This window comes from Danaus plexippus (genome assembly GCF_018135715.1).
Source record: "Danaus plexippus chromosome 3 unlocalized genomic scaffold, MEX_DaPlex mxdp_30, whole genome shotgun sequence".
NCBI lineage: Eukaryota > Metazoa > Arthropoda > Insecta > Lepidoptera > Nymphalidae > Danaus > Danaus plexippus.
Window position 1 is genome coordinate 1016218 of NW_026869845.1, and position 27268 is coordinate 1043485.

The 27268-nt window shown below is 29.2% G+C and overlaps 5 protein-coding genes across 7 annotated transcripts in view; 1 reads left to right on the forward strand and 4 right to left on the reverse strand.

Annotated features, from left to right (window-relative positions):
• The window catches only part of LOC116769296 (CD82 antigen-like), a 44818-nt gene extending 40491 nt beyond the window's left edge, over positions 1-4327 (reverse strand). For both annotated transcript variants that reach the window (XM_061526855.1, XM_061526854.1), the window contains exon 1: positions 4056-4327. The gene's annotated coding sequence lies outside the window, so the exon portion shown is untranslated. The remainder of the gene's footprint in view (positions 1-4055) is intronic.
• LOC116769214 (uncharacterized) overlaps positions 1-24948 on the forward strand; it is an 89235-nt gene extending 64287 nt beyond the window's left edge. Inside the window, exons 8-11 of the mRNA XM_032660256.2 lie at positions 9172-9346; positions 10060-10175; positions 10242-10356; positions 24369-24948. Of these exons, the coding sequence (XP_032516147.2) occupies positions 9172-9346; positions 10060-10175; positions 10242-10356; positions 24369-24880 (918 nt within the window). The 3' untranslated portion in view covers positions 24881-24948. The remainder of the gene's footprint in view (positions 1-9171; positions 9347-10059; positions 10176-10241; positions 10357-24368) is intronic.
• Positions 12486-14680, reverse strand: LOC116769289 (uncharacterized). Its single transcript, XM_061526915.1, has 5 exons — positions 14465-14680; positions 14130-14338; positions 13725-13920; positions 13494-13622; positions 12486-13330 (listed from the first exon to the last, which is right to left on the reverse strand). Exons 1-5 carry the CDS (start codon positions 14502-14504, stop codon positions 13167-13169), a joined length of 738 nt encoding a protein of 245 aa, XP_061382899.1. The 5' UTR covers positions 14505-14680; the 3' UTR covers positions 12486-13166.
• On the reverse strand, positions 15799-23621 carry LOC116769258 (uncharacterized). Of its 2 annotated transcripts, none has more exons than XM_032660301.2 (6): positions 23353-23621; positions 21253-21391; positions 18403-18542; positions 17298-17453; positions 16908-16994; positions 15799-16536 (listed from the first exon to the last, which is right to left on the reverse strand). In XM_032660301.2, exons 2-6 carry the CDS (start codon positions 21384-21386, stop codon positions 16385-16387), a joined length of 669 nt encoding a protein of 222 aa, XP_032516192.1. In that variant the 5' UTR covers positions 21387-21391; positions 23353-23621; the 3' UTR covers positions 15799-16384. The 2 variants fall into 2 exon arrangements, with proteins under 2 accessions (XP_032516192.1, XP_061382910.1); XM_061526926.1 differs by lacking the exon at positions 23353-23621 and adding an exon at positions 21806-22155.
• A 610-nt stretch (positions 24949-25558) lies between the features above and the next one.
• Positions 25559-27106, reverse strand: LOC116769250 (uncharacterized). Its single transcript, XM_032660291.2, has 3 exons — positions 26823-27106; positions 26467-26742; positions 25559-26388 (listed from the first exon to the last, which is right to left on the reverse strand). Exons 1-3 carry the CDS (start codon positions 26959-26961, stop codon positions 26123-26125), a joined length of 681 nt encoding a protein of 226 aa, XP_032516182.1. The 5' UTR covers positions 26962-27106; the 3' UTR covers positions 25559-26122.
• Between the last annotated feature and the right edge of the window lie 162 nt (positions 27107-27268).

Sequence of the window (27268 nt, forward strand, 5' to 3'; positions counted from 1 at the left end):
AGAGATTGATTATTAATAATTTACAACACATCTAATATTCATTCTATAAACGCATATGTACTAATGACAGTGCTCATCCGTCAAGTTATTAGTTACGTATGTATCTCTAGAGTAAATAACTTTGTATTTATTTATTCGTACATTCAAGATTCTAAGAATTCTAAACTCTAGGGAGGATCGCTGGCGTAATGTTTTTATTCAATTTATTAAAGACAGAATCACGTCATACAGTCCAGCAAATACTTTCAAAATATGAAATGTGATTACCAATATTGGAAAACGATGTTTAAAGTTCATACATTAGCGTACTTTATGTACATAGTAACTTTAAATTAAGTTTCAATGAATATTAATAACTGAAACTTCGTCGTAATTAATAAAAGAGTAAAAGTTACATAGGAGAAACGAGAGGTTTATTCGATAAGGGAACAAGTTATATATCTACAAAGTAAAAACGCCTTTTTATTTAAAATAAACAGTAGATATAACAGTAGATATAATAATATAAAAAGTAAATACACGCTAAGACTCGGTAAAATTTTGAATTTTAATGATTTCTTATTCGTACTAGATGTCTCTGTTTATAAACTAACCCTGCTTAAGCTTGCAATATGTTTTGTAGTACACATATTTTTGTAAGTCAGAATTACTGAAATAACATTTTTTTGCCCCAAAATTTTTTTTTTTTGTGACCGCTCACTTGATTCCGTTGGCCAAATCTCAAGAGATGCATAAAACCGATGTCCCAGAAAATTGAGCTTACTTATCCATAGTAAAATTTTTAAACGAATAGTTTAAATCTTTTGCCAGAAGTGTACTAAATAAGTTCCTCATACAATTTTAATTATAACAATGGTAGTAGTTGTGGCTATTTACTTGAAATATGTCTAGAAATCTCCAAAATCTTACAGAAGTGGATGGTCCTTATGTGAAAAATACGGACCAAAAAGTATTTTGGCATTATCAACTATGATCTGGTCGATGAAAGTCAAGAGATGTTCAATTAATAAATGATAAAATAGTTTACAAATTCCTTTATACATTAAACAGCTCACCTAATGAAGTAATCTCTCACTTCCAGCCAATAAAATTTTAACAATTTATCAAAAGTCAACATCGACGATTAATGGCCCGCCATTACTGTTCCATTAATAGTTGGCCGTCAGGTGAAAGCTGCATTTTATAATATACGGCCATTTTGTTTTAACCTCAATACAAAACCTAAACATGATGTTTATCGGCGAGTTCCATGGGGTTTCATTTTATGACGGTTAAGGTATTATGTAATATGAAAATAAATCCCTTCATCCTTAAGTCACTGTTCAAGCAGCCAAGAATGATAATATAATGTAATAATTACCATGCTTTACAATTTGGTCAATGTCCGTGTGGGATTTAAAATTAAGCAGTAAATAATCTCAGTTTCATTTTATGTAACATTTCCTATTCGGAACATTAAAGTTTCAGAATGATTAAAAATAAACATTAAGATGTCAGTGAAAATGTAATAAAGTATAGGTTAAATTATAACTGAATTTTTGAAATAATTGACACTTCAGCCATCTTTTATCATCGACACACTTTTTAACAACGCCAATAAAATGTTTGTTGTAACGAAAACACAAACTAGAGTTCTAAAACTGGTGAAGCCAAGTTTTAAGATGCCAATAAGATAACTATACTGTCATGTCCTCGATACTTTAATTTCCTTATTTTGTATAATACAATCTTTAACATTGAATAAACATGTGCTTCATTAGTATGACACACAAATTCAATGCGTTTGTAGTATTGAGAAATAATATTGTTATTAATATGTGTGTAGTGACGTTGAACTAAGTAAATAACGATTTAATATCGGAACAGAAAACGGTGTGATTGAACTGTCAACTGCAGAGTGTTATTCAATTCCAAATAACTATATCTTCCTTAGACCTAAAGAAGATAAAACAGAAGGAATCTATATTGTGTTATTTCAAATCTCGTTTTAAACCTAAATTATTCTTACGTCACGTTTCTAGTCAATGTAAAAGATATTTTAAGACCTTCTAGTATAGTTTTCACCTTGATGTTAAGATATCGACTGAGACACTAGTGATTAATTGATACTTTACCTGTCATTCGATCGACCTTTATCAGCCAATGACAAAGGATAAATTACACTCATATATTGTCATTTTTTTTTTACGATCTTGGTAATCATTAATTATCACTGTTGAAAATAAAACCTTTCATGATAAAAATTTCAATACTTCTATTATAATAAATGCATTCTAGTTTATTACGTTGTTAACGTGAAGAAAACCGTACTATTTATCTCTTTTCTATAATGATAATTATAGAAAATTTCTAAGCTACCTCGGACTTTTAAGATACATACAAGACATTTTTAGCAACTACAGAATACTAAAGAAAGAAAGGTAAAGATTTTTTCCCTAGAGAGAACCTTTTTCCGGAATACGTAAGCGTTTTAGGAAATTAATCTGGAGTAGAGCATGGCTTCACATTAAAACATTTCACGACCAATTAACCTTCAACATCATTTATCTCATTTTAATAAGTTTTCTTAATAGAACATTTTTTATTTCAGGAATGGATTGAACAATTTGTTAATGAGGCCAGATAGTTTATATACTATATAAGTTATATTTTTATGTGTTATAATAAAACGTATAAGGATTTTTTCATTATATTTCAAAGATAATCAGTATTGATTATTAAATTGAAATAACGTAGAGCTTGTATACCTATTACCTTGGAACACAAAGAGCACACAATGTATTGTGTGATCTACACTAGAAAAATTAAGAGGGATACTTATATGAACATGTTTGGTTAGAGGCTAATTGGAAACACGACGCAAAATCCTAAAATTCAAAGCATAATTATAAAATAAGGTAAGCTTTACCTTTGATACGAACAAACACAGCGGTGATTCACTTTAACGTATTCAGAAACAATGTTTTTTTTCTCTATTATACAGAATATTCGGGAAAGGCGTATTTTTTTACAAAAACGAAGCTCACTGTCCTTTTTGCGTAAAAATGTTGAGTTCTAAGAACAAAAACATTAAATGTGAACTATATAATAAAAAGTATTTAGGGAATCTGTGAGAAAGGTATCAAATAATTTACTTCGTAACGTGAACGTCAAATAAATTTGGTATATATTTAATATAAAATAGACAATATGTATCTCAAATTGATTATAATTATCTTTTAAACGACACACTTGTATCCAAATATGGTTTTTAAGACGTAAAACTTGAATCAAAAACTAAAAGACATCACTCCAAAAAGACATGAAACATCGAAAACTTTCCTTTATACTATTCGTATCCAACCTCAAAGTAAAAACAATATAAATGACCAATTTCTAGAACCTTTATTCAAGAACGCACCTCAAATTTATAGGCTCTCCGTTAAATCTCTATGGATGTTTCAAAATCTGACGAAATAACAAATAATTCAAGATTTCCCCAAGACGTAGAGCCTTAGTTTGGTCATTAGGTGGCTTGTCCTGAGGGTGAATATAATTTATTTAAAGCAAACAACCCAGTTACTCCTTTATTATTTCTATTATAAATATTTAATGAAATTGAGGGTCTCAGAACATCAGCGCTATCTTACAATTAACAATTATGGCGATGTTGCCATTCGTATAATTAAAACGACTTGTGTTTAATATTGACGTATATGATTTATTCCGTACAACTTATTTATAAGATTATATAATTTATTTTATTTTTTTAAACAGCAGAAATAGTGGAGTAAATTAATATTATTATAGTTATTAGTCAGTTTTTTATGTGTATATTTTTTTTAAATAATTAAATAAATTAGTAAAACAATGAATGAACTAAATATTTTTCATTCCAAGCCTAGTATTTATAGGATTTTATCTTTTTCTTGTGATCATTATGTCATTTTAAGCTGCCACTTCTTCTATTAGTTCTCAAGACGTAGGTACACTTATTACTATATTTTAATTACATCAATCATCTTAGAGCAAGTCTCTTATTCAACAAACTTACAGCAATCTTACATACCACGTACCTAAAATCATGACGTAGACGTACCGCCGCCACCCAATATATTCGACAAACACTTATCTGCCGTCACAAATCATTTCAATTCAGCACAATTTTTTTTATAAGTTTTGGCGGAAACGATAATAAATGTCACTGGGAAAAATTTTAAATTTGAGTTTAAGATGGCGCTAGTATAGCACGTGATGTGAAATATAAAACTTGTATTGTCATATGCACTTGTGATAGTCTGCGAGCTGTGAAAGCGGCGTCGCGCTCGGAGACTGTCGTCAGACTGCCTGTTAGGGCTTCAGTGGCGCGGGGCGGCGCGCCCACGCTCGATACCGCGCCCCCTAGCGCCCTCCCACAAAAGAAAAGCATTGAAAAACCAACTGTTTGATGCCAAAATAATATCCAATACACTTTAATGGACTCATACGTCTTTAAAACGAGATTGTTAATAAATCTTTTAAATATGCGAAGAAATAAAAAAAATAAAATTCCATTTTATTAATAATTGTTAATTAAACATCCTTAAAGATACTGTAACAAACATCATTATTTAAAATTATAGTCATTTTCATTTTTGTAATATAATAAATTAATTTTCCGATCGTATTAACCTTCGTTACATAAAACGTTCAAACGTTTCGTGGAACTGAAAATCTAAAGTTAGATTCTAATCCTTTCAATTTACGTACGTATTCAATTCGACTAAATATTATATTCAAACTTTTCATAGTGCTCTCAAAAGTTTTAACTAGATTTCCAAAAACTGTAAATTCTAGTTTCACAACAAATTTTATTTAGCAGAATGTATAACGAGAGAATTTTTACCTAATCCTTATTTATTGGACGTTGATTTGCACCAAATTAAATGATACAAATGAAAATAGTTTAATTTTTATATATATATATATATTTAAATATAGTACTTCCTTTTATTGTCAGAGAGACTCAGTCGTGAGAGTGATAAGTATATTTTATATGGATTGTGTAAGCTACGCTTGGATCTCTGAGCCGCAATGATTTTATGATTTCGGTAAAATGTTGTTAAAGAAAATTTCTTCGAGCGATACTTTACGAGTTCTATATTTAGTAACAACAATATAGAAAACTCACAAATCTGTCTCGCTTTAATGAAAACGTAAATTTCATAAGGTACAGTTATTTTGTTATAACAATACTAGAGATTCTTTTATATTGTGTACTGAAAAGGGATATAAATCAACTAATCAAGACACATTTAACTAATTTTGACGTTTTGACGTTCGTTAATTTATTTTTGGTAGTAATTATATAAGTTAATTAAATTTCAAAAACTAAGTATCCTTATAAATTAATCCTGGATTTTATCGGAAAAACCTTATGAATGCGAGCGTGACTCAGATGCCGTGGGTTTTTAACTTAGTACGGAGTTAATGTTTCGTTTAGTCATAAACATATTTGTCTATTTATGTGTTCCTGATATTATAAACTACTACCCCTTACTGCGAGGTATTCGAATTCATCATTTATTTAATAACAAAAAGAGCCTTTTTTTAATTTGTAATTTCGAAATACGAACTTTCAAATAAAATAAAATGTACTAGTTTAGATTTGGCACAAATTAAAAAGAATATAACAATAAATAACCTTCATATTATTAATATTTATTTCATGACATAAAAATATAAATCGATTTCTATATCACATTTCGCTAATATTTTAAATTTTTATTTATATACAATTTAATAACTTCGAAATCATTGGTTATTTCTAGAAGCTTCCTAAAGAATATTTTTGCTTTTTAAATACTTATTTGTGTTATTTGAATTATCTGTTTTACAAGACAGTGTATGATTTTATTTAATGTATTCAGCACTTCCAAAGTTTATATTGGACAAACAAACAAAAAAGTTCAACTAGATTTATTATATATTAAAAAAACAAATTATGAAATAACCGTTGGTTTTTCATAATTTTTAGAAATGTAAATTTATTTTTTATTTTTTATTCTATGACTTTGATTGGACTGGGATCGTGGAATATTTTGCCAATGTCAACGTTTTTATTTTTTAATATAAATTTAATGATTTTATTGAATCTGTTATTTTGACACAATTAAACTGTCATGTAAGTATTAAAGAATTTTTTATCTATATAAAAAAAAATTCAGTGTGAAGCCATTGCATACTTTCAAAAATAGTAAAAAAAATCAGGTTTTTCTTGATAAATGATAATTTAAGTTTTTTATGTATCCGTACCTTGACTCTGCGTTGCCACACTAAACAGGCTGTTATTCCTTTTTGACTTATACCTATTATGAGCTTTATATTTTTTTATTTCACATAATTTGCGATTATTTATATATATATATATATATATATATATATATTTGCTTGTTCGTACACTGCGCCACCAATGTTTATTTAAATTAAAGAATGTATTGATTTATATATCGGAAAGTATAAGGTCCACAGGAATTGAATATAATAGTATAAAAGTTTTAGATGTCACTCAGCAATAATTAATTAATATGTATTCCTAAACAACGATGCCACAATGTTATATTACTATGAATCACTTGTTGTACGTTTTCTTTTACCATATGAAAAATATTCCCTAATAGACATAGGTAATTTTAAAAACTATACAAATCATGTAAATGTTACTATTAGTTTGATATTATATATTTTTTAAATTATTTGAATACGTTTTGCGATTTTAAAATTTAATCGTCTGATGGTATTGATTCTGGACTGGAAAATAATTTTAAAAATCCATCACTAAGGTAACGTTAAAATAATAGGTTGAACGTCTTCTTTCGGAGGTCACTCGCTCTTGAGAGTTCAGAGCATGAGCTTATTACTGTCTTAACCCCTGGATTCGCCTTAGATCCAATGGGGTTTTGGGATCAAAAGCCTACGTTTACCCTGCATTATAGCTACATACATTTAAAATTGTATACAATACATACATCGGTGAGTGTGTTATTTTGGGAATTTTTAAGTCAAGGTGTAAACATACAATAATTACAACTGAAATTACCACTTAAGACCCATACCCATAAATTATGACATGAAACTCTCATTCCATAGATTCACAATACGGGTGCCGGATCTATCGTGTTGCAGATAGAGGAGCTTCAACAGTGCCTGGGACTTACGACTCAGTTGTAGGTTCAAGGGGCCTCTATCTAAGTAACTATATTTTCTCGTACCTATGTATCTATTTAGTAAGATCAAAAAATTTATATCAAAGTTATTTTGTCTTCACAATTAACGTAATCTGTTATATGGATTGTATATTGAAATGCACAAGAAGAATAATTTGACTTAAATGTCTAGCTTACATCCAATTTAGAGTCTCTCTTATATTTATAAATTAATTCAATTCACAGACGAAATAATATTATAATAATCTGATATACGAAATGACATCTATGTTACAAGTCACGTACGCACGTCAGAAAACCCATTCACGAAACGCGGACAAGAAATGCATTTTAAAATTGTATTACTGAAAACTAGAGATATTTAAGTTTCCATATAAATGTACAGACTAGAGACGTCGTGCAATCACTTCGCCAGCTGTCAACACAGAAGCTTTTAATGTAACTTTTTTTATATGGAAGTTTGTAACGAAACAGGAAAATATAAATAGCTTTTACAGAACTTTTTCGCTTCAAGTCCTTTAATACAATGTTAAAGAAAAGTCTGGAAATGGGTTATTGATTTAAAGAAATCGATTTTTTCCTTCCATCAATTAAAAATTTGCTAATTATATTTTCGAGAAACACGAAAAAAATACAGCATATTATATGAATGCTTAGCTAAAACTCGCTATAATGAGGGTAAAATTGTAGAATTCGTCCATTCGGCAACCGATATTGTTACCAGTTCTATAAAACACATACAATGTAACGTATTACCATTTTATTATACAAAATTCTATTCGAAAAGCTTTATAAAGGGATGAGATATAAATCACAATCTCTAAACATAAACATATTACATACCCTCCCAATTTCAGCATCGCAAATCTTATATGGCAACACTGAAATTTACATTACATTCGAAATTATTCGATATGTTAAAACTATAAAAAAAAAATATCAAAGAGTTGTGGCATGGCACACATAAATTATTAATATTTATAGTGGGCGCAAAACCACGGAGATTGCATAATATACCGCCGCACTCCGTATCGCGTGCGTTTGATACCATCGCTGCGGTCAACGGCACATACCACCATAGACATAGCGAAATGGTAATTTAACACGAGGGGCCTCAGACACTATCTAGCTAGTAAGTTATCTGTATTTGCACGGAACCGTATTTATTAAATGCAGTCTCGTATCCTAAAAGCTTTACAGTGGAGACGTATTGTTCAGTCGAACTCACGTCAAAGCCAGACGCAACGTGCAATTTAATACATATCTAACGGTCAAACGTAATTCGTATAACTTTGATTCGTTACATTCTGGACAGCTATTGAGTAACAAGGAACTAATTACTCAAATCAAACAGTTCTGTTTAAGACCTCTGATGCTTGTAATTGACATTGAGGTAGCGATACTGCATGTGGTGCTCACATTTCGGCCAGCTTAGATTTGCGGTGTCGGCTTACCAAGCATCGCAATTAATCAAGACTAGTCTTATCTTGTCAGCTCTAGGATTTCTTTATAAATAACTGTATGCTTTCATTCACATTAATATCATTAAAATTTCCATAGAACTTCTTTGTTGATACATAATATATTTAAAATTTAAAAAAATTACAGTTTGCTACTTGAATTTTTCTAAACCGATAATATATGTAAAATAACAAAAAAAAAACATTATAAATTATAAACGAAGTTATGTTTTATATAAAGTTGCCGTTCACGTAATAATTGCATGCAGTAAAATAATCTTTTTAAATCACGCTCAAATGTTAACTTTGCAGACGGCTTGCACTAAAAATATACGACTTCTTTTATGTTGTCATAAGTTTAACGTTACTTACTACGTTTTCTTTAAACTTTAACTTTCGTTAAATCCCTTTGTCATTTTATAACTTACGACTTTAAACATAAAACAGGGATTCCATAATCCATTCCAACTTTTATTATTTGAATAATAAGACTGATATGAGTTTTGTATTTTTTTTTTTATTTATAGCAAGACGGAAGCACACACCCATGTAAGAGTGAACATTGCGGTGGTGGCGTTGGGAGGAATATCGCGGAGGCTTTATGGAGAATGCGAAATGGTCGCGTGCGTCTGCTCACGACTATTGGAAATGATGAAGACGGGAATTATTTGCAGAATATAGCACCAGGATTGATACTTGATGGCAAGTGAAATAACAATAGGATATAATAATCAATTCTCTAATTATATTCTTAATTTATATAGACTTTGTGTGAGAGCGTGTGTTGAGTTGAGAATGGATGAAAGTTCATGCAACAACTACTGAACGGCTTACAGTTTATTAATTAAAATAAGAAAAAATACACATATCATTATATCTAGACAAGAACAATTTATTTAACTATATATTTTCTATGAGAATATTCAGACAATATTGTTGAATGTACCAATCTATTAGGTACATCTAAAATCTAATTCTTTTATACAGTTTACATAAGCACTAAGCAACGACTAGGTACAAGTTATTAGAGAATTAAAAGTTATCACGATAAATGATAATTACACGGAGGCTCAAACATCATCTCTTATTCGTAACAATTTACTATCTTAAGTCTAAACTCAATTTTCACTTACTGCTAATCTTAGCAATCATTAATATTTAATGTAAAAATGACTTAGAACTTTCAGCCAATATTTCGGAGTTTGATGCAATAAGCATTGGTGGTTTTATAAGCATAGACTTCTCCAAGATACGAAAATTCTTACCCGACCTAGCCAGATTAAATCCGAACTCATATTCATCATCAAGTAACCTTCATACATCGACAGAATGTATAAACGCTAACTTTGCACTACACCAGACCATTTCATAATTAGGGTTAATGTACATATAAAAATAATATATTATATCTACAGGTTGCGTGATAAATAATGCGCGGACAGCTAAATATGCCGCGGTTTTTGACGGTAAAGGTGAATGTATTTTGGGACTGGGAGATATGGACATACATGACTGCATAAGTATTGATCTCGTAAGTATTCAAGGGCTTAATATTATTATCCTTATTGTTTGTATTTTAATCGATTATTGTTGCCAGGTCAAAAAACATCTAGACAAGTTGAAAACGGCGCCATTAATTGTACTAGACGGCAACATACCATTATCAACTATGGAATACATACTCAAAATATGTAACGAATACAAAAAACCAGGTATGTTCGTATGAAACTATTTTCTAATAGATGCATTATCAGTTAAACTATTTCCAAAAAGTCTGACATGGCTCAGTTTCGTTTCTTATGATTAAAATAACGAGAAATCAAAACTAAATATACTATGTTATGACTGGTTTATCGCGGGAACCATTCCTGAAATATGAATATTTAGAATTTGTATGCAATCCATTGCTACGCGTTCATTAATATGTGCCCACAAAACATATATCTTTTGAATAGTTTTAATGGATATATTTGATTTGCCTTTCAACCTTGGTTTGTCACTCTACTAATGACTGTTCTTGAAGTTCTAAAATGAAATTATGAAAACCTTTGTATTTTAAAATCAACTCGGCAGTTTTTACGTATCGTAGATAGTAAAAGTGGAGGTAACCATCACTAACTATCTAAACTTTTAATCCGAATAAAATTTATACCATATTAAATGTACAAGAAAAATATAATTTAAACGAAATTGTAAATTACAATAATTCTAATATGACATTTAATGATGATTCCGGTAAAATGAAGATATAAATTATCGCTACCAGAAATAAATGATTCCTGGCAGGAGGTTGGCGCCAAATTAGAGAAATTTTTATCAATATCTTTAATAATATAGAAGGAGTTTAGATAAGAAAACTATACTCAACAAGATAAAGCTGTGCCAAAAAATCTACAAGCAGTCTGCAATCAAAATAAAACCTTTATTTGCTAACCTCGTATTTTAATGTGCAACATTTTTACTTCTAACATGACGGCACGAGATGTAGAAGTCAGACAGTCATTTCATCTTGTCGTAAACACAATTACAACCAAGTAGATAATCAAAAGGTCGGTCGCTTTGGATTTAAATTAAAACTTTTGAATGCATGACTTTAACAACCACGAAATAAAGCTAGGGTTTACACATATTACATACATAAAAGTATAATATAACCAAGTATACAATTTTGCAGAAAAACGTTAAATTTGAATTTTTTCATGTTTGAAATACATAATAATAATAAAATTTGTGTTCCGTATAATTAGTTTTTTGGATGTTTAGATCACAAATGTCATCGCTCTATATTAAAAACATATTATATCGTATGTAGGGGTACTTAAGCCTTTCTTAAAAAAAAATTGGACGTTTAACAACATAATGCTTTTATTATTATTTTTTACATAAAATAAAATTAAGATAATTTCAGATATTCCACAAAAATATTTAAATATTTATTTGTTATAGGTATACACAGATAAATAAATTAAACGCCATCTTGTTACGAAAATACATTTTATTACAGAAAAATATTACGCAAAACATGTGCTAAATTGTCGTGTCACTTAGTTTAACCTTATATTACGATTTTTACTAAATGATGACAAATCAATTATTAAGTATAAAATTATTACACAACACGTATTTCTTTTACAAAAAAAAACAGAAAGGAATATTATGGATAAGAAATTTCGGAACTAAATATAAGGAGATTAGGAGAGTAGTCATTTAATTAGGTCAGTACTATTATTGCGTTACAATAACAATACAAGTGATTTAATATAATTTTATAACTGTCTTATATCAATGCCCTATTAACAAAACTAAATGGAAAACTCTCCTTACCCCAACTCGCTCTAGTATAAATCTTTTCTTCACCCAACGCAGTCTTTCACCTTGTATACTTTTTTAGATCAAAACTCCACATCCTTCATATACAAAATCATTCCGACTTTGATAATATCGGCGTTTTTCGCCTAAATCATCGAACTTCACCTCTTAACAAAGTCTTAACACAAATTCCGGTCTCTTAGAAACACGTTTGAGACACCTCTCAAAATCGGGCTCGTAATTCAAGGACGGCTTCAAAATTCAAAAATCCAAGTAAAAGCTTTAATATGGCTAACGGCAACATACAGGTAAAAAATATCTTTATATGTGTTATTTACAGGCTATAATAGGCCATATTGTAGACGTAGCCAGAAAGGACCTTACAGAATAAGTATTCAACACCATTGAACACTTATTAGAATCCATAATTGTTTCTATATACTTACCATGTCCAATAGACTTGTCTACACTAACATACTAATTCCATAATATCCCTTATAGAATTTGTCAGGGTATATGAGTCAGATCCTAATGAAACGAAATGTGTTACTTAATACTATATTAAGAAATAACATGACACTAAAAATGATTGACATATATTCATTTCAACCACAATATCAGGGAGCGAAGCTGCAAAATACAAACTAATAAACAACTTCCAAAAGATTAACTTAAAATACATAACTAAAAATTTGCTTATTTTAACATCAATGCAAAAACTAATTAATACATTACAATAATAAAAAAAATATATAATAAATGCTGAAAACTATTTCTAAGTCACAAAAAAATTTTCTCAAAACCAAGCATTTACAACCGAAAAACTTATGCATCATATAAGTAAGGACGGACGGTTTACAAATGAGATTCAAATATTTCTTTGTCTTTAAATATACATGTTACCATATTTTTATGCTGACAGTCTTTAGATATTTATAAATAGAGAATTCACATTTGCATAAAGATAATGTTTATACATAAGGCACATTATGATAGCACAAAATCCTATTATTAAGTTGACTATGTGAATTGTGTAGGAATGTATGTGTAATATGTAAAATTTATTAAACACTGTGCTTCTTACCAAAATATGTTATGTAAGGATTAAAGATCTCATATTATGTAGGGATATTAATCATAATTCATAGCTTAATAAAAAAAATTAACTCCTTTACAAATACAAAATCATTAAATTTACTTCAAAGTTCCATGTTTAATGTCTGTAATAGCCGAGTTGCTGTTGATGGAGCTGGTCTCGTAATTGGTGTAAAGCATGTTCCGGCTGGCTATGTTGCATCTGTGCTACAAGATTTTTTGCTTCTAAACGTAACTCGTATAATTTACGAGACTCTAAGAATAGAAGAATTGCTGCCAGACCTGTAAACATATGAGATTGTTACACCAACATATTTAATATAGAACTTAATACAAAGAAAGGCTAATTGGTTACTGTTTAGTTGATTACAAAATTAGTTACAGCTATTGTATATAAATCAAGTGATTTATATTTACTTCACAATTTCTATATGAATAAAATTACCAAACAATATGAATGCGATAACAGCAAATGCATAAGACCAGGACAGAACATTGAATGACGGGTAGAGAAGCCAGTCGCGACGGTAACAGTTCCCACCAAATATTGCCACAGCTAGAAACAGGAATAAACCTAAAATAACAAATATTTTGTATTAGTAATTTTCACCTGAATAATTTTAATATAAAACAGCAACAGTTCAGGAAAGCTTTTCTTTTATGGCATTGTACTCACTTGATAAGGCGACCAAAATAAAAGCTGCCGATACAAATATCCACTCATATCTCAGTACAGTACGGAGGGGCATGCGGATGATCACACAAGCTAACAGAGCTTGAGAGGTGAATGAAAACATTAATCCCAGCGTCACAAATGACTGAACTGCCATCAGCCAACCAGGAAGAAGCCACTCACGAATTGTATAAAGCTCCTGAAATTTGATTATATATTACATTATGAATAGATTTATACATTGCAAATAGAATAGGACCTTAATAAAACTAAAAAGTTACTGCAGAATAAATTGTAAATGTAATAGGACTTGCGGCTCAATAAATAGGAAACCATTCAAAATATCCATTATACATTATAAGTTTGAATATTAAAAATAAAATCTAGTTAAAAGCATTAATAACTTACAGAACCAAATATATAATGGCATCCATCAAAATACTTGTCATACTGATATGCTGGAAATCTGAAGCGATCAAAGCAATATTCCCACAAGCCCATGTGTTTAAATGAGGAGAACATCTCCGGGTACGATTGTATCCAATACGGTCCAGCAAACGAGAGCAGGAGAAACAATCCAGCTATATAAGTTATAGTTGCTCCAATAAGAGTTGCATCTATAATAACATAAACAAAAATTTAGCTAGCAATGTCCATTAAATATATACAAAAATGAAAACCTTTCTATTTTTATAATAAAAAATCGTTTGCGGGGCGTGACCACAAATACCATAATAGCTTACTTGATGCTTTTGGATATTCGTTATTTGCGTCGGCAGTCATGATTGTACAATATTTAAAGCTTCACTTAATTTTTCTGTTTTACTTCGGCTTAATTCTTAATTCTTTAATGTTGCATTTGGAATAAAAATCAATTTTTGTTTATAACGACAATTAATAGGTACCAACAGATTTATACTTCTGAGTACCGTATACCGATACAATTGTTAAATTGTTTGGTTTGACAGGTCTGTCAAGTTCTGTCAAGTTACTTACATTGAATGAATGGAAAGTGGAGACTAAATAGCAAGAAATTTTGAATGCTACTCGGTGACTAGGGAGACTTATAAAAACAAATATATTTTTACTAATTCCATCATAATTATAACAAATAGTTACATTTATGTTTAAAAATCATATTCAACTGTCATCAATTGTTTTATAATTTTTTAACTTTATTTTTATATATGTATGAAAATATTTTAAAACAATTAATATCCACTCAAACTCTTTTTCTGCAATATTTACTAAAAGCTAATGAAAATATTGATATTTTTCAAATAGGTCTTGGTTTTTCGGATGAAAACTCATAAAACTTTATAAAATTTTCAAATACATTTTAAGCAAGCGACCAAACCGTATAGGTTTAATATCCCCAAAAGTAATAACCTACTGATATGAGTGAAATTTAATAATTTAGTATAAAAATTTTCATTTCACTGAACCATTTTCAATATTTGTGACTAATTTCCTGCTATAGTAACAATATAAATTATATGAATTAAAGTAATTTACTATAATACTTTAAGTTTTTCCGTGTATTCACTTTGTTGCTAGAATTTTGAACAAATAGTAAAAGCAATTTATTTCACGTTTTTGTCTTTTCATTTTCATATTTGTTGTAATAAAGATCGTTTTATAAATTAGATTATAATAATTTTGTTAAAGGCATATGAAAAGTATCCAATGAAGGATAAAAAATTATGTATACTAGTAAATATATATATATATAGAATACTTGTTTTTGCTCGCAACTTCATCTGCGTCAATTTCGGAATTAGAAATGTATAGCTGACCGGGCTAACTCCTTTCCGTCTTAAAGGCCGGAAGAAAATAGATTTTATTATGTAATTTTTATTCTTTTTCGGCCAAACGGGATAAAAAAGTATTCTATGTCCGTCTCCTGGTTCTAACCTACCCACCCACCCATTTTCGGCCAAACCCGTACATCCGTTCTTGAGTTATAAATAGTGAAAGTAAGACAAATTTCTTTTATATACGTATATATAAAGATAATGCACAAATAACGCAACCTGAAATAAAACCTTGTATATAGTTGTAATTAAAACGACATAGATATATTATTTAAAATGTAATAAAAATCAATCCTAAAATTATACAATTAGTCATATAAATCTTAAACAGTAATATTTTGGACGGATATTTAATACAATATTACGTTCGGTATTGTAACTTAAGATTAATTACATAAACAACTATTCCGATGGTTCATTGACGTAACAATCGACCATAAACATCATAAATTGAGAAGAAAAAAAATAATTTTACATTTCATTTAAAAAGAGTATGACTATAATTATTGAATTGGAAAAAGTTAGACATATCAACATAAAATAGTTCTTATGTAGAATATTATAAAATATGATTACTTTAATCATAAAGTTAAGTTATAAAAAATGAAAATCTATAAAAAGAAAATAGATTTACCTAGAAGATAATAAGGGCGTTGTATAAAACGAAGTAAGACGATGATTTGTGATTTTACACATTTGTTACACTACAATAAAATATATTTCATACAAAACATTCATTATCTGTATTCAATAGACATTGGAGGTGTCAAAAAATCTTATACATAGTCTTAAATATAGAACACAAAAAAGGACGGAATTAAAATAAGGCACCGAACACACGTTATAAAATTAAGCCTTAGTCTCGGTCTCCAGTTCGAATCGGGCCTGGGACTCCTTGAGACGTTTGCGTTTCTTCATCTGAATGTTCGCTTCGGTGAGGAAAAGAGCGGAGGTGACGAGACACGCCACAGAACCAACCACGCCCAGGGCGAACGACCAACCTGCGATATATATTATAATTAATATATATCTATAATTATTACATAACTTATACACTATATATACAATCAATTAAAGCTGATATATTATTTTCTATCTGTGCCTTTTCTCTTTTTAGACTAACATCAGCTATGAAGATATTTAAGGAATAAATATCTTTTATGGATATGTACGTTTTTTGTAGTCAAAAGCACTTTCTGTATTACACAAATTTTATTATGTTTGACACTTTCGTATCCTTTGCCTGTGATCACGATTACATGACGAGTAGTCAAAAAAAAAACCTACAAAAATTGTATTTCAAATCTTAGATGTATTATATTCTAACATGTAACGAGTTTAATATATTTTATATTTTTCATTTTTCTCTCACCGAAGTAATTGTTCGCATGATCTGGCATCCAGCCGTCAGTGTTACCGAAACATGCAAATATTATAACAGCCAAACCTCCACTTAGACCTGAAAAAAATATTATAGCCGAATATTATGATTACACGTTTCATAATTGGTAACAATATCTAAATATTTATTGCGAGTTTTATTATATGACTTCGAAATATTGTTTATATAAGCATAGACAATTTTTTTTTAATTTTGTCTATGGATCTGTCAAATAGCATGTAAATTAAAATGCGTTATAATTGATAATTTTTCGTAATTACTGAATTGAAATGAATGAAGATATAGGATTAAAAAAAAAAAGTTTTCCGTTAACCATTATCAGACATAGAAATGTGTTTAGTAAAATAATATTCTTCTCACCTGCTGCTAACATGATATAACCTATAGTTTTTATGATCATAACGAATCTATTCTGATTCGGGCCGCAGCAGAGGAAAAATATGATTACAAGAACCGTAGACACCATGACACCGATGAGGCATAATGTGAAGAACAACTGCGTGGCTATCATGAAACCTAAAAAAAATCCTTCAATAATTTCTTTTTGTACCATAATTTTTGTTATAAACCAGATGAATAGTTAAAATTATCTTTGCAACAAATTTGATTAGTGCTTATTTTTTTAAAAGAACAATAAAAACCGATGTTTTTTTTTTATAATGTCAACCAAAAAAATAATGAACGTTTCGTTGAATGAAAATATTATAATAATTTTTAAATACTAATTTAAATTTTGGGTTCTCATCGTAATTCTAAATTCTTGTTTTTCTTATTACATGCGAACTTTTGTCGCCGGACAACAGCTCATCTTATTTATTAAAGAGTAATTACAGGCTATTTACAAGATCTGTCACGTGTCATACGTTAATAGATAATAACAGCTCGTTGAGGGATTGAAAGAAAAATGATTATGAATCAATTTAATAATCACGAGGTTTTTTGAATTTTTTCTTTAAACATAATCATTGTGTAATATTTTTCTGAAATACTATATTAGTATTATTTATTATTATTTTTAATACTTATTTCTCATTTATTATAAATTGGGTATATAGAACTTATTGCTTTTAGTGCCAAACTCAAAAACAGCGGTGTTAAAAGTCTGACGTCGATGTTTGTGTGTGTCTGTCTGTGGCATGGTAGCTCTGAGACGGATCATCTCTTTTTTTTAAATTTAATTTTTAAATGACATTTTTTGTTAAGTGTATTGTATTTAACAGACTGACTGAATAAGTACATATTAATTTATCCTAAAAGTTTTATTATAATAATATTAACTGCGTTGTTTGATATACAAACCATGCTCTCAAAATGAACACGCATTGTTTATGAGCACTATATAAAATAAAGATATCGCAATATTATTTTTTTTAGATAATTCTCTAATAAGTAAAAATCACTTAATTCTTAGTAAAATATTTAAGTGACGAGAATAACTGGAGATTATAGTAAAATTTATAAAAACCTGGTAACAAATAGCCGCGTATTTTATCGTATCCGGTAGTGAAAGGGTCGTACACCCAGCGGCATCCGACGAAGAACCGTCTTTGATACTGGTCCAATGGATCCGCTAGAGATCGGAAACAATGACTCCATAAGCCCAATCTGAAATTTAGAACAAATATAGCTTATGTGACATTGACATTTCATTGACGTTTTAGTTTTTTTTTTTACTTCGTAGTTGGCTTTAGTCTTATGAGAAATAACCGGTAACTAACTGGGATGAATACGTTACACTTTCTGTCCATGCTTGTATTTAGATAATTTGATATCGACAAATTATTTCACTTTTTTTTATTTCTGTTGCCTTTGGTTTTACCAATAATAACGGAAAATCGGCGGAATGAAAAATCTTTCTTTTTTGTTAGTGTAAGAAAGACAAAATTATCTCGTTACAGCGTTTAAAAACAAACCGAATGTTGTACAAATTTACAATATGATAAACAATAATTATATTATCATAATAATAGTATCGTAATAAGAGTTGTGTTAGAAATAATACGAGATACAAGATTCGAATCCAATGAAAACATAATAATAATTTCAGATAAAGACAGTATTGTAAAAAAAATTGTAATCAATAATAATAACAAGATTTCGCTCTAGTAACGAGGCAAAAAAACACTATATATTTTCGTAGGAACATTATACTTTTTATTAATTATTTTATTGTTAAATAGCTTTATTGTTCACTAGTTTTTGCCCGTGACTTCGATCGCGTAAATTTCAGAATTAGTAATATATAGCTTTTACCTGTGACTTATACTTTTATTGTGCTAAGATGGGATGAGGCCATACTAAGGTTAGGTTAGGTTAACACATTTTAAGAAGAAGATAGGTTACTGCAATACATTTTTATATACAATGTTTTTTGTTTTTCCTTCCTTGGCCAGAAAAGTAATTTTTCCCATGGGAATGTGTTGTTTTCCCGCCGTCAAAAGTAACTCTTGTCCTTTCTTAAGTCTCAAACTATCTCCTGACCAAATTTCATTTTTAATCTGTTCAGTAGTTTAGACGTAATAGCGATCGGCCCACCTGAACTATCCCATGGGAATGCGTCATTTTCCCGGGGTAAAAAGTAGCCTATGTCCTTTCTCGGGTATCAAAATATCTCCATACCAAATTTCGTGCAAATCGGTTCAGTAGTTTAGCATGATTGAGAAACAGACAGACAGACAGAATTACTTTCGCATTTATAATATTAATAGTAAATAGTATATACAAGTATGGATTATGCTTATTGACTTATTTTTTAATTATAGTAAAAAAAAAAAAGCTTTTACGTTTTTAAACTGCGCGATAAGACAGTAAAATCTCTGCATATATAAAGAAAAAAGAGATAAAATTATTCATATAATTTCTCAAGTTTACATATACATAAATAATTTTATATTCAAAGATTTATACAGTTTATTATCATTTATAAAATCTCTTACATATTATAAAACAAAGTCCCTCGCGGCTCGCCGCGTCTGTCTGTCTGTCTGTCCGCGATAAACGGAAAAACTACTGCACCGATTATCAAACAGTTATCACCACTCGATAGCATGTTTCTCGAGGACGGTTTTAGTACATAATTACATTAACGATATTTGTTGAAGATGTCGGGAAAACATGAGCCGTCTGAGAGCTTTTAACGAAAACGCTGCCTAAAGTCTTTGAGATATAACCAAATAATATATAGTGCAATTGTGTATCTTATATAGGTCTACAGAAAAGTTCGACGTGGCATATGTCTATATCTTAAGGATATCATACTATATCCATTTTACAACTTTTAAAAATTGGCATTCCTATATCGTTTATTGGAAAGTTATTTACATAAATACGGTATTAAGTCTTATCAGAATAAATTACTTAGTTTTCAAGCCTACATCAGTATCTGTAAATTACATTTGAAATCATTAATATCGTGCGTACCATTTGAAAATTATGATAATATAAGTTCAATAATTCTCAAAATTAAATTGGCTATTTTATATTTTTTGTTAAGAGTCCGTGCGAAGCCGGGACTGGCTCCTAGTACATATATATATACTAGTCTTTGCCCGCGACTTCGCCTGCGTTAGTTTCAGAATAGGAAATGCATAGCTGACCGGTCGAAATCTGTTCTTCCTTACAGGTAATAAATAAGATTTTGAATTTTACCAAACACTTTTTTTTTCTTTTTCGATCGGATATAAAGTATCCTATGTCGTTTTGATGGTTCTAAGTTATCCTACTATAAATTTTCAGGCAAACCCTTACAGGCATTCTTGAGTTGTAAATAGTGTAACTAACATGACTTTCTTTTATATATAAAGACTACTTTTTGCCCATGACTTCGTCTGCGCTTCTTCAGAATTAGAAATGTATACCTAACGGGACGAACTCCATTCCTCCTTAAAAACAGTGGTTAAGAAGATTTTGGATTTGAACAAACTTATTTTTTTGTGGATGAAGATTTATATATAAGAATTATTTCTTAAAAAGCATTTTTGTCGTGACGATGTAGTCAGTAAAACGAAGTAGGTACTTTTTTATCGCCTCTGACCTACAAATACATATTCTTTTGTTCTACATTACTTACTAAATATAAGTTCGAAATAAATCAACATTTTAACTACAGGTAAATATAAACGTCAATTATTTCTGTTTTTTTTTTTATATAAAATATATTATATTAAAAAATTTGTTTAAATTGCTATTATAGTACTACATATATGTACATATATAAATACTGTATGTTTATTTGCCATATAAAATTCATCACAAGGATTTATGACTAACACCATTGCCCTCGAGGTAATTATAATAATAAATGACATAAGATTACCTGTCCAATTTAGCTCCTCGTATCCTATAGTCGCTAACAAGCCAGCTAGGCGTACCGAATGCCAATGCCACAGTCACAAGGGCAATCAGAAACACAATAATCCCACAATTACCGGCCAAGCTCCTTTTCCTCATTTTGTCTGTAAAAAATAGTACATTAATATGAAAACAGCAATCTAGAGGTCAACGAACCACGTATTAATATCATTTTAATAGCAAAAAAAGTGCTAAAGGATTTTTTGCTACTGAAAATTAACAAGATATCTCGTTTAGGTATCAGACATTATTACCTTGTTATATAATGTTAAAAATTGTAAATCATTAGTCTAAACCTTTTAGATTTTAACTTTTAATATTTTTATTAATTACATTTAATTAAACATTTCCAATAAGTTATTGATTTAAGCTTCTAATTCTCAAGGCGATATAATTGAGTAATCTTAAAAACGCTTTAAACAGAACAAAAAAATGCATTTACGTTTTAAAACCTCTCAAAAATAATATGACGGAACATAGATCATATTTCAGTAGTTAAACAAACGAAAATATTTAACCTTCTATATGTACGAGGCTTTCAAAATCAGTCCAAAGCCTTGCTAAGCCCATTAGTTTTCTAACCAAAACAGAGGTCCATTTTACACAAACCAAGGTTATGAGAGACGACTAAGTCATTCGAGGTGTTACACAATATACTCAATGAATTGTACAAGTGTGTTGTTGAAACACATTCACAATCGCAAGAGGTTCACACGCGTCCGCTTGTGGGAACTAGGAAACATTCCTTTAATTAAAAACTCTAAAGGACAAAATCATTTTGTGTCTGTATAATGTTTGTTTTTGTAAAAAAATATTTATATATACATAATTTTTAATAATTGGCTACAGTTTAACTTGGATTTAAAGTATAGCATACAAAACAATTGAAATTTGTAAGGTTTTGTTCTTCAACAAATTTGGAGAAAGAGGCGGAAGAATCATATACATTACTTATTTGACTTCCCGTCTTCCATGGATAAGGACTACATTCATGAAATATTAAACAAAGGCTATTAATTTATAGAGAAATTTAAATTATTAATTTTATAATATATCCTGTCACATCAAACTGACAAGTTGCTAAACTAGTGTCGGAAAGTGACAAATACTAATTGTAATTGAGAATAATTTAGTAAAATAATTAGGATTTGCATCCATATCCATGGATCTTAATGACTTAAGTTATTTTTTTAAATTTATATACATCCACAAATATCAATTTCAGCCATACAATTTAAAAAAAAAAATTGTGTCAAAAATTAAAACCTATTAAGAACTATATTCTATATGCCTGTCATAAATCCATCTTGATGAAACACAGCATAGAATTAAGCAATAATAATGCAATTACTTTTAATGAAGAACGGGGCAATTATTAAAACTAGATAGACATGTAGATAGTGACATAAAGTAGTTGTTGTGTGGATAGGTATTGACAAATAGATAGTTTACCCATAATTATAGTTACACATTATGATCCTAGTATTACTATATATATATATAAATTGTATTAATAATAGAATAATGGCTCTCTTATAATTTCTTAAGTAATCTATCATTCATTATATCTTGTTGATGAAAGAATCCACCTTACTAGCAAATTCTTTTTTTCTATTCTTATAAAATTAAATCTAAAATATTTAAACAAATATTGCTGCTTCTTGCAACTCTTATAACTTTGTTTTCATTACACATATCACAATATATTTTTAGGTATAGCTGTCTTTAGAATCCAATAGTATTATTGTGATGCTTTCAAAACTATAGACTTTTTAAATATAAATACAAAAGGAACATAGCATGCATAAATGTTATAGCAAAGCATATATTGTTTGTATCATACCAAAAAGTTGAAGGTAAATCTCGCACAAGAAAATGTGTTTCTCTTAACTAAAAACAATTACATGATCTTCTAAGAAAGGTTTCTTATTTATAAAACATGGATATTGTGTAATAACAACCTTAAACACAAGTAAATCATAAAGTTACAAGTGAATTGTTAACTATGAAATAATGAATGACCAAAATGTTTATTTACAAATAATTTAAATGAAGAATATCTTACCTTCTTGAAATTAAAACTTCTTTAAATTATATTGAAACAAATTAATATTGAAACTACGAAAAACTTTGATGAAACAAAAAAAAGTAGTAGATTTAAAAAAAACGTCAAACTTAAGATATATGTAGCACTCTCAAATAATGATCAATTTAAATAACAAGAACTAAGTTTATTATTTTATATTACCGAATTGCATATATTTATTTCAATAATTACATTGTTGTTTGTACTTGGCATAGTGTAGGGTGGAGTCAACAATCGTAATTATGAATGAACATTGTGACAGTTGAATTGCCGTTGGTTGGCTGTCAATAACATTTAATGTCAAGTTGATTAACAGATAACATAAGTTACATGTTATGGATATTAGGTGTTATTTAAAAAAAATTGAATCCTGTATTCATATAAAAAAAATAATAATAACAATTTTAATAGTACTCAACTCTTTGTGTTTTATCATAAGCAAAGAATATAAATGCGTACTGAAGAACATAGTTAATATGTATATATTTCCTTCAAAAATAAAAATATTCTTTAATCCAAAATTCAAAATCGCAACTTGTGAATTATATAAACTCATTATTATAATTTTGCTGAACATTACGTTAATAAATATAAAATAACCATAAATTGTACAAGTTTACTTCGAGTAGGTCTTCAAGATTCAATTGTAAGATATAGTTTAATGTATGTAGTTATAGTATATATAGTTATATTTTAACGCAACTAGCATATACTCTCTACATACAGATATAATTGTAATTATAACAGTAAGATAATCATATAACGATTTAAAAACAAACATATACCTCAAATAAATAGCAGATTTGTTTGTGGGACATAATACATAGCAAAATTTTAATAATATAAACATTTTCAACAGCATTACAAAAAACACAATTTATCCGCAACATGGATTTTATGATATAATTTTTTTTTATAGTGTCCTTTTAAGTTTACTCATAGGAACTTTTAAAAAAATTATATCAAATAAAGTTATTTCTTTCTCTTTGTTACAGTTTTCTTTGAGCCCACGGACAGACGAAAGGCAATCAAACCCTTAAAAGGAAGTTTTCAGATATCGTTTGCTTCACCTAACATATTAGAACTAAGAGCGATGGCTAATTTTATTAATCCCCATAGTAAGTTGGACTACCAATCTGAAGTAGAAGAAATATGTTCTTTAGGGGCCATTGTTTCGAACGTGGTTAACCATTTGATAATCACAAGAGGATCTAAGGGTGTTATCACCATGAAGCGTCTGAAAGATGCTCCTACTCAGTTACAGGTTCGAAGTTATTCCGGGGAAATTATAAATACTATTGAAAATGTTTCTGGAGCAGGAGATTGTTTTGCGAGCGGATATCTACACGGGGTTTTTTTGGGGTTGGAAGAGGATTCACTTATTTCTTTTGGATTTCAAGCAGCTAGAGATGCCTTACTTAGTAAAGAAACTGTACCTCGTAAGTTTGACATATCAAAGGATTTTGAAGGCATTAAATGTACAGAAACTTGGATACACAGTTTTTAGATTAAGCTATGTATTATGACGACAGAACGCTATCTTTTTGCTTTTAAAATAAAAAAAATAAAAAGTGATATATACACTTTAATTAATGGTATTAAAAAAGTTGAAAAAAAAAATAGATTGATAGATGTATAGAAAAGTGTGGTTGGATTTTGTGTAACTACGAGGCAAGTGAATGTTATTTTTAGTTTTGCGCATTTGACTACAAACTTACGAAACAATTAAATTTCGGAAATATTTCAATTAAAATTGGAAACAATATGAAACTAATTTCAAATGATTCATTTAGTTTTTCATGTATGTACCTATATGGAACGCATTTTAAATAGGAACTATTATTTAGATAATAGGCGCACGTTACTGAGCGTAATATATATTTAAATTACTGATCAAAAAACACAAATACCTCTTGTACTTGCACAAATTAGTGGAAATTAACATTAGTTGGAACAAAAGGACGAAAAGTTCTACTACTAAGTTTAAATGGCATGCAAATCATAAGTCATTATAAAGAAACAATTTAACTTTCGACGATATTTCAGTAAATAATGCCAACTTATTCTAGATTCACCAAAGTGACTAATTGATACATTGTATAACATCAATATTGCTTGGTGAATAGTTAATTCATGTCCCTTTAGATTCCATTACAATCCAATTCAGATAATAAATAAAAAAATCTTCAAACATTAAAAAGTTTAATTCACTCTCGACAATTTATTACAAAAGTAATTTGTATCATAATCAAGTACTTGTAATTACTTAACACTGTTAGAGGGATAAAAAGAAACCCACAGAAATTACCTAAAATATAGTGTATAAAAGTACAAAGCACAACTCAAGTGACACAATCTGTTGAGTTAACTGAGATGGTAAATTCACACATATATACATATATCCATGTTATAATACTACAAACAAATATACTTTTAAATACAAATATCAAAATCTTACATGTATAATAGAAGTCACTTCACTAAATTATACAAAAATAAAACAAAATCAAGAGATTCAAAATAATTGTTAGATGTTCCTTCAGTCACTTTTGTTAAATGCATTCTTAAATCTAATAAAAAAAAAAATTAGTATGTGTATAAAATACTTAATTCAAATATTTTATAAAAAGTCACTTAAAAATGCAGTCAAACTTTAATAAACAAGTTCATCAGAAGTGGACGGAATTAGTTACAAAATATTTATTTTCATATAATTCTTTGCAAGGATAAAAACACGGTATATCAATATTTAAATATCTGTATGGCCTGGATAAGCAGATTTCCTTTCATGCATTGTGTATGCCGAGGGCTCCCTACTTTGCATCTCATTTAATCTTTTGTATTTACGAACTCTAGCCTCTATTAAGAACAATATACCAGCAGGGAAAAGGAAAATTACACCAACAACACCCAGGGCAAATGCCCAACCGATATCATTGTGTTCCCAATTAGGCATCCAGTCCCTACCATCTCCTCTTGCCCCAAAAGTGGCCACAGATACAAGGCCAGAAAAACCTGAAATTGTTTTATATATTAACTATAGATAAATATGAACTTATATAAATTTAATTATATTGTAATGATTTTTGATACCTCCTATAACAAGAACCGTCCCAAAAGTCAGCAAAAGAGTAACATAATTATCATCATCTTGATCCTTTTTCATGTATAAGTAGGAAAGAAAAATTGATATTAATACACAGCACACTGTTACTGTGAAGAAAAATTGTGTTGCTATAAAGAATCCTGGTAATAAGATGTCGTGAATAATATAATATTCTTCTTCGAAAATCCACCAGCACCCTTTGAAAACTGTGTCATACCAATGATGGACCTCTTCAAATCCATTAAAGCATACCTCCCATAAACCTGTAAATGTAAAAAAGAGCAGATGGGCACATAGTACTTAGTCAACTGTATTCCAATTATCTGAATTTAAATATATTTACCAATCCTTAAAAACTTGGGATTTTTAAGTTTACCGTCCGTTACTAACCAGTAGGGACTAACAAATGCTATGATAATGAAAAGAGATGAAAGAGAAAAGAAACCTAGAGCAAAACGACCCGTCTTTGACTTCGAACTCATTTTTAAATAAGGTTCTTATTATTGTGAGGGTTTCTTTGATTATACTTTTTAATGTTTTAAACAACTACAAATCACACCCACTTTCAAAAATTCCAAAACAAAAGTGACACATGATATTTGACAAATGACAATTGATATGACCGAAGTCAACAGTTACCTATTCTAGCTAAACTTTGACTTTTGCCTATACGGTGAAGTTGATAATATTATTACAATAGAGTTATGTGTTCAATGCTTTGTTGACTAATCTATATGCTTCCTAAAAAAATTAAAATGAAATGATGTCAAGCCAAATCTTACTCGAATT

Bases quoted from the DNA above. Each gene is read 5' to 3' on its own strand.
- LOC116769289 (XM_061526915.1), bottom strand. From the start codon at position 14,504: ATGACTGCCGACGCAAATAACGAATATCCAAAAGCATCAA. The intron at 13,921-14,129 runs GTAAGTTATTAA...ATCAAATTTCAG, and splicing joins GCCATTATATATTTGGTTCT to GAGCTTTATACAATTCGTGA. The intron at 13,623-13,724 runs GTGAGTACAATG...TTGTTATTTTAG, and splicing joins TATTTTGGTCGCCTTATCAA to GTTTATTCCTGTTTCTAGCT.
- LOC116769258 (XM_061526926.1), bottom strand. From the start codon at position 21,857: ATGGGCTTAGCAAGGCTTTGGACTGATTTTGAAAGCCTCGTACATATA. The intron at 18,543-21,252 runs GTAATCTTATGT...TCTAAATTTCAG, and splicing joins CGAGGAGCTAAATTGGACAG to ATTGGGCTTATGGAGTCATT. The intron at 17,454-18,402 runs GTTTTTATAAAT...GATTTTTTTTAG, and splicing joins ACGCGGCTATTTGTTACCAG to GTTTCATGATAGCCACGCAG.
- LOC116769250 (XM_032660291.2), bottom strand. From the start codon at position 26,961: ATGAGTTCGAAGTCAAAGACGGGTCGTTTTGCTCTAGGTTTCTTTTCT. The intron at 26,743-26,822 runs GTAAATATATTT...TTACATTTACAG, and splicing joins TCCCAAGTTTTTAAGGATTG to GTTTATGGGAGGTATGCTTT. The intron at 26,389-26,466 runs GTATCAAAAATC...AAACAATTTCAG, and splicing joins GACGGTTCTTGTTATAGGAG to GTTTTTCTGGCCTTGTATCT.